This window comes from Zophobas morio, unplaced genomic scaffold (genome assembly GCF_036711695.1).
Source record: "Zophobas morio isolate AGI-343-1 ecotype UQ-CSIRO unplaced genomic scaffold, CSIRO_AGI_Zmor_V1 ptg000179l, whole genome shotgun sequence".
Lineage (NCBI taxonomy): Eukaryota > Metazoa > Arthropoda > Insecta > Coleoptera > Tenebrionidae > Zophobas > Zophobas morio.
Genome location: NW_026972283.1, coordinates 184,293 through 194,084, shown reverse-complemented (window position 1 = coordinate 194,084; position 9,792 = coordinate 184,293). Strand labels below are relative to the sequence as shown.

Genomic DNA, 9,792 nt, shown 5'->3' with positions numbered 1-9,792 from the left:
GACAATTTTTAAGAAAATTCGTAAACTAATCTGTCAAACAGCTTTTGTATAGGACTTTTATTAAGAGTAAATCAAGCGTGAGCAAAGCACTTACACAAAAAATAATAAACCAAAGTTATTACTAATATTATTATACTTATTGCAAATATATTATAGTTTCTATTATTTACCGCATAAACATGGTTATGTGATTTATACTGTGTTATTAATACAGTACGAAATTCTTATTGACAATATACCCACTAATACTATTAATATGTTTGAGAATGTTATCAGTATTATGGTCTTCCTTCAATAATTCAAAGCTTAAAAATCATATCTAACATAATAAAAAGCCTTTTCCGGTCTTCTATTTTGAGGAAACTTAGAGGGATTTTGACCTCAACTATCAAATTTTTTTTAATTCAATTAACTTTACATATTTAAGGTTACTCTCGTCTCATATAAAGCCTATATATCTGACTCCCTAAGCCCATGCAATAGTTTTGTAACAAAGTTAAAAGTATCTAACGTATTAAGTTTACGTTTGCTAGTACAAGCACTACTCTTTTTTATGAGCATTACTGATTTATTCCAAAACTTGTACACCTTCCTTAAAAAAAGGGAAGACTGCCAATGGCTAATTATAAGACGAGACAATAAAATAAGGCTGTATCTGATTCGTTCAGAGCTTTTGTATTTAGTAGTCAACTACTTTTTAACTTTCTTCAAATTTAGGAAACGGATTGTAAGAATCTCCTCTTCGTTATAAACCAGCACTAAAATGAGAAAGTGTCCATAAAAACTTATCAATATAAGTGTAAATGGTGGATGGAAATTTAGTGTCCTTTGGCTTATTTGTTTATTTAATATTAACCTTGGTAAGTGAGGCTTTTTTTTTTTACTATGCCTAACGGGCGCAGAGCGCCAAGGGCTGTTTACCTTTTGCTTATGTAAACGGTTTGTTTGCATGTCAGAAGGGATGGATATTATTACGACCGGTTTGAAGAACTAGTATGTAGATGACTGCCTAGTGCGTAGCGAAACTAAATTGGTTCACTACAAAGCGTTATGAAACCGGAAACCAGATACAAAAAGTATGTTAGGCTAAGACTGCAAAAATGTAATTTCATGAAGAAGAGTGATAAGTAAAGAAGGTTTTGTGAGAGTACAGAACAAATCCAAGTTTTTAAAATATGAACATTCGGGAAAAAATGCATTTTGTTCAATAGTTTAAAATAATGAAATATGTATATCGAATAATGCGTTAATATTAAAACCTCAATGTAGGTTACTGAAGGAAAATGATAAGTTTGGGTTGGCTGAGAAAAAAGTATTGAAAAAAAAAAATACTTGAAGCAAGGGTATGCGTAGAAGAGGTGAAGGTCATACAGAATTTGATTTTGCAAACAAACACCAGTGGTATGGATATGGAATGGATTATAATGCAGAATTATGAAGGAAGAAAGCACTTTGTTGCACTCGCTATTTCAAAGTTTAACTACGTACAAAGGAAAAAAGAACGTACTCCCGACATTCCACTTAAATATAACAATTCGCCCTCAAAGGTTAAGCCTTTGTGCGTACATTTTGTTTCTTTTGTAAGAGGGTTAAATGAGCAGTGTGCAATTGGCAAAGAATGATTAGAAAAAGCACGCTAATATTCTAGAACAAAAAATTTCTAAGTTAAACTGTCTGTAAACATGTAACTACAAGCCTACGTCAACCCGAGGCTTTAGCCCTTTAGGGATTAGCGCGAGCTAATTCAAGAAAACTTTATCTTGCTTCCTCTTTCAATGTTACGTTAGGGTCGCTAATAGTTATTCAGTAAGCAACTACGCATATGAGCTTGAAATTACACTTAATAAATTTGAGTAGAAAAAAAGATATGTCAACGAAATTACCTCCTAGTAAAAATTTTGGTTAGAGGACCCGACCAGAGCTGGTAAAAATTTTTAATTACGTGTTAACCCCATGTTTCTTCAAGATGCCAATAACGAGGGCAGGAGATAGTAAAAGTATACAGAATAAATGACTAGTACTTTGTAAAATGATGATAAAAGTTATACTTACCTAATCAATTACACTTATGAATGGTGCAGCCAGTCGAGTCGGATTATAAACTCGACATTTTTTTTTAAGCAAAATCGCTTTTGTATGGTGTACTACAGAGGGAGGAAGTTTACCAGACCGAATGGAACCTATTCGTTAAGGGGCTTCCTAAATACTCTTTAAATGAAATAAATATATATATTTATAAATTTTCTGGTGTACGAAAGGGTTAGTAAGCACAGATTATAGAGCTCAACATATATTATTTTCGCAAAATTTTAGCTTAGAATTAAAGTAAGTTCATATATATTTATCTTGGCCTAATCCCCTATGAACAATATTACGGAATTTTAAAGCGCATTGCGCTAACGGCAATAGAGCGCACCAACGCTTCTTATCGGTATGATTGGCGTGCTGCTTAAAAGCCTTTCCCAACGGCGGTTTTAATATGAAATATTTCGTCCCAAAACAGCCCAAAAAACACAAAATAATTTCAGAAATTGCTAAATTTAGAGAAGTATGAGAGTACAAATTTTTTTCATGAAGCCAAAAACAGTAACTTTAACTAGCGCCTTAAAAATCGTTACAATCATTTTAATCCATTTCACGTCCAGATTGGTTGATTAAACGTGTGTAAGCCACCAAATTTATAAAAAGTAAAACCGCAAACCACTTAAAAACTATAGCGAATCGCTTTTGAAGTCGTAACCCAATCATATAGTTTCATTCAGTTAATATAATAGGCGACGGTTGCCATTGGTAAACACAACTCAACAAACGCTGGTAAAAAAAATTGATTTAGTAAACCCCCAATTAATAAAATTGTAGTTTAAAAATTCATTTCAACGACATTAAGCTTTTCTTTAAGCGCGCTTGCTGCTTTCTAGCGTTAAATAAGCACTCTTAAAAAACATTTAAATTTAAAATATGTACGATTTTCCTTTTTATCAATTATTTTTATAATTAAATTCCAAACAATTAAAATCAGCGCAACAAACACGGTGGACATTTTTATTATTAACTTTGTAAACTAAACAAGCAAAGTTTACTGCGTATGCGCAAGCATTTGCTTAGCTTTAGTAGTTTTAGGCAATATAAAAAGGCAACAAAAGTAATAAATCTAAAAGTAAAGAGATTAAGACAAAAATAAATATTATAAAGTCGGCTACCAAGTGCATCACAGTGAAAATAAATCATTTCAGTAATTAAACATTTCCTTACTTAAACACGTTAATTGTCTCCAATTTCTAAGTAAAAATGGTAAAATGGCGCTTTATGTTTACAATATCTATAAGAATAATATTTTTATTTAATTTCATTTTTAGCGTGACAAAAAACAAAATTTTTTTTGTACTTTAGCAAATACCTCAAAGGTGAAGGTTAAAATTGTTTCTAAACTTTTCTAAAAAAATTTATTGATAATTAAAATTTTAAAATAATTTATAAATAGTATTGAAGATTAGCCTTCTTTTACATTATTACTTGCAATGTAACTTTTATAAAACAGAACCATAAAAAATTCAAATATTTTGTAGTAATCCTCAAACTTTTTTTAATTAAATTAAAAAAAAAACAAAGCAGAAGCATCTAAAGAATTAATTAATTCCAGCCCCATTTGTGATACTGCTAATATTTATTTAAAATTTTCAATTTCAAATTCTAATTATCTCGAAACTTTAATTTAATTATCTTTTAAACGTTTTAAAGTACTTTTTCTCGTTAATTAAATACACTGAACTTTTTAGAACTATGAATTACAATGTAATCAAATTATTTTTATAAATTAAACCTCATGTTAAGTTATGCCCTTAAATTATAAAATTCTTGGAATTCTAAAATCTTTCAACTTAGAAATTTTTTTAATAAACTTTTTAAATTAACTCCCTCTATAACCTTAAAATGAAGATTTTTATTTAAATATAAAATCATAATTTCGTTAGACCCAGGCACATTTAGTTACTGCTAATTATCAATAATTTTGTCAGTTTCTTAAAATTCTATAAATCTAAAAACTCTAATTAAAATATTATTTTAAACTTTGAACAATAGTTTACCATAAACAAGGAAAAAAAGACTTGCACTAAAATTTTCATAAATTAAGTCCAGTCCGCCCAAACTTAATACTGCTAATTATAATATGTATTTTCAATTTCTTAAAATTTAAAAAATCCTGCATCTCTTTTTTAAAACAACTTTTAACCTTTTTATATTAATTTTCCTCCTCAATTATGCGCACTGAACTTAATAAAATTACTCTTAAAGAAGTTTATGAAATTATCAACAAAACTTGTATAGCAAAAACAATTGTTTTAATATAAATAATTAAGTCAAGTCCGGTTCATAATAAATTATATTTCAATTTCTTGAAATTTAAAAATATTATTACTCTAATAAAATTATTATTAACTTTTTTGAAAATACCTAATCTTTAGATTTTTAAATTCTTGTAACTCTAAAGTAATTATGACAAAAATATTATGTAAACTTTTTCAAGCTTGTTTTTTAGTAAATCTCGTAACTCTAATTAAAATAGTATTTTAGCTTTTTTTACTATTTTAAGTGCTTAAATTAACAGAAATCTTATGATTTTAATAAAATTAACTTAAAATTTTAGAAATATTGAAACTAATTGAAATACAATTAAAACTTTTTTTAAAAATTTTACTTTCTTTTAATAATAAATCTTGTAACTCTATTTAAAATGTTATTGAATAATTTTCTTTAAATTTTTAGCTTAAAGAAATTTTAAAAGTCTTGCGTCTTTAAAAAAATTATTATTTAAACTATTTCCGTTTATTATTCGGTTTTGATATGACTACTCTTACAGCTCCTCGAAATAAATTGAATAAAATAATTTTAATTTTTTATGTCAACAAACAATTTAATAAAATAATAATTATTTTTAAAAAAATTGTTTAAAATTTTAATTTAAATTAAAAATTTGAAATTTTGTAACAAAAAAATTGACTTTCTTTGAAATCCTGTAAATCATGTACTCTAATTATAATAACATTAAAATTTTTTATAAAATAGATTTTCTTCTTATTCACGAGCAATAAATGTAATAAAGCTTTCCTTAAAATTAGTAGCAGTTAAATTAATTTATAATAAATAATAAACTTTTTGTAGCTTTTAATAAATACATAAAATAAATTTTATAATAATAAAATTAAAATTAGCATTAAAGTTAAATTTCAAACTGACTGCCTTTTAATTTTTTTTCAATTTTTAGAAGAAATAAATTTTATCTTTTTAATAAAATTTTAGACTAATGCCTTTTTAAAACTTCTAAAATATATTAACTCATAACTTATTTCAATCTGACTGCCTTTTTTAAAAAAAATTTTAAAATTTAAAAGATGAATTTTACTTTTGGACCGAAGATTTCATACTGATTACCTTTTCAAAAACTTTTGGACTTTAAAAAAATAAATTTACTTATAAATAAAAATAATTTCAGACTGATTCTCCTTTTTTTTTAAAAATTTTGAAACCTAAATAAAATAATTATTAATTTTAATTCAAAAATAATTTCATACTAATCGCCTCTTTAAAAACTAAATTATTAAAAAAATAAATTTAATTTCAAACTAATTTCTTTCTTAAAAAATTTTAAACTTCTAATAATAAAGAAATTTTATTTATAAATCAAAACTTAAAAGAGATTGCCTCAAAATATAATTTCCTACTGACTGCCTTTTTAAAAACTTTGAATCTTATTTATAATTCAAATAAATTTAATTGAGCGCTTTTCAAAAATTTTAAACTTTGAAAAAATAAATTTTATTTATAAATCAAAGTTAAAATCAAACTATTTGGCTTTCTAAAAACTTTAAAACTGTTAAAAAAATAAATTATATTTGTAATTCAAAATTCTATTTCATACTGATCGCCATTCAATTTCTTTTCAGAATTTAAAGTTTTTCCCTAAATTTTATAAATATTGAAAAAAAAATAAAAAATAACGTAAACAATTTATAAACATTTTTCAAGCGTTCCGAAAGATCTCGGTTGAAGGCGGTAGTGGTATCCTATTGGTGCGTAAAAAAACACAAATAGCACACTTTATTGCTGCAATTTGATAACTACACATTTTTGGACCAATTAAGAATATTTTTGTACCATTTTCATGATTTCTCGAAGAGCCATACTAGCATAGCAAGAAGACGGAAGCGAAAAGTTGATTCTTATGGCTTTATAAGGGCCTTCTATTAAAAAAATATCAAAGTAAAAAAAAATGAATAAGAATATATATAAAAAATAATAAATAGAAAATAAAAAATATATTTATTCAATTAAAAAAATGAAAACCTGTATCTCCAGATGGTAAAGTTTTTCCTTGAAACTCTTCAAAATCAGACAAAGTCAGCACTTCATTTCTGTCCGAATACTTTAAAAAATCCCTAAAAAGTAATAAAATTATATTATAATATATATATATATTTAAAATAAAATAATAAATTAAAGTATACAAAAAAAATATAAAAATAAATAAAACGTTAAAAACGTTAACAAAGAAAAAAATTGTAATAAAGGTAAAATATATATTACTTATATAAAGTAAATTAATATAAATATAAAAAACGATAACATATAAAAGAGGTAATACTTGATAAAAACAATAACAATGGTAATAATAATAATAAGTAATTTAATAATAATATATAGGAATTTATATATATAATATCAAATAAATAATAATAAAAGCAATTATATAATTAGTAATAATTATAAAAAGTACTTTAATAATAATATTTAAAACAAAATAATAAAGTAATTTTATAATAATAATGATAAAAACAACAATAACAATTATTAAAAATAATAAAGGACGTTAAAATAATAGTAATACAATAATAATAATCGTTAATAAGTTAAAAGTATTAATATAATGGTAGTAACAATAATAATGGTTAGTATTAATATAATAGTAATAAATAATTAATAAAAACAAACAAAAAGTACTTTATAATATTAATAATGGAAACAACAAAATATTTAAAATAAAAATTATATAAGATAAGTACCACAATAATATATTAATAATAACAATAAAAAAATATAAGGAACTCAAAAATATTTATAATAAAAATAATGAATAAAATTAAAAATAATATCATAATTAAGTAATAAGTAAAATACTTTTAAACATAAAGAAAATATAATAAGAACTTTTAAAATAAAAATAATAATAAAAGTAAAACAATAATAAGTACATTGACTACATATTCATATACTTATTATTATCATCATTTTATAATAAAAGTGTCTTGTATATTTTTTTTTAAACTATTTTTTCTATATAATATAATAATCTATATATTATTAAAAATATATTTAGAAAAAACTTTTGAATATATTTTAATAATATATCAATAATAATAATAAAACTACCAAGAAAGATTTTCGACAGGAACCACCAACTTGCGATATCCACCAGAAAGACTGAAGTATATTATATTAAAGAATATAGAAATGAACAAAAAAATAGATACAAATAAAAAAAGTAATACAAAAAAACTATTATTTAAAAAATATTAAAGGAAAACGAAAAAAAATTTATTTATATCAAAAGATATACAAATAAAATAATACAAAAAAAATAATAATAAATAATAATTCAAATAAAAAAGAACTAAAAAATATTATTTATAAAATATTCAAATGATAAAATAATATTTTAAAAAAGTATTAAGATATTAATAAGTAGTATTAAAAAAATATTAAAAGAAACATTCAAAAAAAAAGTAATAAAAAAAATATTAGTAATAAATAAAAAAACAAATAAAATTAGTAATACTAACAAATATTATAAAAAATCTATTTTCATAAATAAAAAATTAATATAAAATATATTTTATAGTGATTTTAATTAGTAAAAACGTTAATGAAATACTTGGAAGTTATTTTTTTAATATATCCAATATTACTTTTATTAGTACAAATAAAAATAGTATTAAAAATATTACCTAAAAAATATATTCCAGAAAAAAGTAATACAAAAATTTTATAAAAAATATTTTCTATAAAGAGGATTACAAATAAAAGAAGTAGTATTAAAAATTATTACCGTTAAGTAAAAAATTCATATAATAATAATACTAACAAAATATTATATAAAAAATATATTTACATAATAAAAAGAGTGGTATAAATATTACTATAAAGTAAAAATATTAATGAAATTCTTAAACGTTGTTATTATTTTTATTATTACTTATATCAATTGATACTTTTATTTAGTACAAATAAAAAATATCCTAAAAAACTATATGTATAACTTTTTCTTAATGAACAGTGAAGGCTCTACATGATCTTCACTCAGCAGTTCTTCGTATTTTTTCCCTGCGATATTCTCCGGAATAAAAACAGCGTAGCCTTTTTTATATAAGGCATAAAAATAAATAAATAAATAAGAAAATATATATAAGCAAACCTGGGAGAGGCAAAGATACCATGCTTATATCAAAAATTTGCAAAGTTTCCTCTTCATTAGTAACTTTATGAACTTTGATTTGCTTTTTAAATAATAATAATAAATATTAATATTAAACAAAATTAAAAATAGTAATAATAATAATAATAATAATAGGTAGAAATATTTATATAATAAATAATGCATATAATAATAAAACTTATAATAACGTTTTTGTCTCGCATATGAACTTCAAAAGTCAAGGCTCCCAATTCTGTACAGGCGTCTGTTAAACACCAATGAAAATGAAAAATTCATGTCATTTGGAGGCGGCGTATATACGCTACCCCATGAACATAAAACCTACCAATCACTATCAAGTCTCCAGCAATGGCCTTTAACTTGTTTTGTTTAAGCCGCTCAGTGGCCATTTTGTTCCATACATAACTCTGGTAGGCGTGCGTGTACATTGTCTGCAGCCGAGAGGGAATCTCCAATGATAATATTTCATAAATAATTTAATATTAATTTTTTTATAAAACAAATTCAAAAATGTCAACGTAATAAAAACCATACAAAATTTAAATACTTTTTTAAGTTAATAAACTATAATATTATTATTTAAAAAAAAGATAAAAATATTAATTAAATAATAAATATTTAAAGAAATACGCTTAAAAAAGCAGCTTGGAAACTTTTTCCCAGCGATAATGCATGCAAAATACTCGATTCGGCTGTATAGCGCTTCGGTAAAAGTTCTGTAGATCATTTTAATGATAAATAAAAATATAGAATAATAACGAATGATAATAATAATAGTACTCAATGTTTCCTTATAACCATTCGGATTATTTTTTAAGTACAAACGAGCTTCAGCAATTTCTAAAGGCTCTAAAGAATAATTAGAATAAAAATAATTATATTAATATAATAATAATTTTTTCTAAAAAAAATTTCAAATAAAAAAAAAATATATTATATTAAAAATAAAAAAATAAAAAGATAAAAAAGGCAAAATTTAGTAATAATCTTATAATCTATTTAATATAAATTTAAAAAATATTTTTTATAAATATTCAATAAATTTTTGAAAAAGAATTAACTGGATTTGAAGTAAACAAAATTAAATAAATATAAATAAAAATAATATCATAGAAAAACTAAATGAGAAAAAAAATTAAAAAAAAAAGAAATAATAAAAATTAATTTTATAAAGATAAATAAAGAAAATTGTTCCTTAATAATTAACTATTACGAGGTTTTAAAAAAATATTTATATAATAAAAAATTGCAAACATTATATCAAAATATTACTAACAAAATAATTATAATAATATATTTTATGC

The 9,792-nt window shown here is 22.8% G+C and overlaps 1 protein-coding gene across 1 annotated transcript; it reads right to left on the bottom strand.

Moving 5' to 3' along the window:
* Positions 1-5,891: 5,891 nt before the first annotated feature.
* Positions 5,892-9,186, bottom strand: LOC135145734 (pseudouridylate synthase 7 homolog). The gene is made up of 10 exons (XM_064077877.1): positions 9,119-9,186; positions 8,814-8,937; positions 8,677-8,732; positions 8,468-8,549; positions 8,313-8,409; positions 7,426-7,476; positions 6,343-6,434; positions 6,154-6,239; positions 6,015-6,062; positions 5,892-5,958 (listed from the first exon to the last, which is right to left on the bottom strand). The coding sequence occupies exons 2-10, from the start codon at positions 8,914-8,916 to the stop codon at positions 5,899-5,901; spliced, it is 675 nt and encodes a 224-aa protein (XP_063933947.1). The 5' UTR covers positions 8,917-8,937; positions 9,119-9,186; the 3' UTR covers positions 5,892-5,898.
* Between the last annotated feature and the right edge of the window lie 606 nt (positions 9,187-9,792).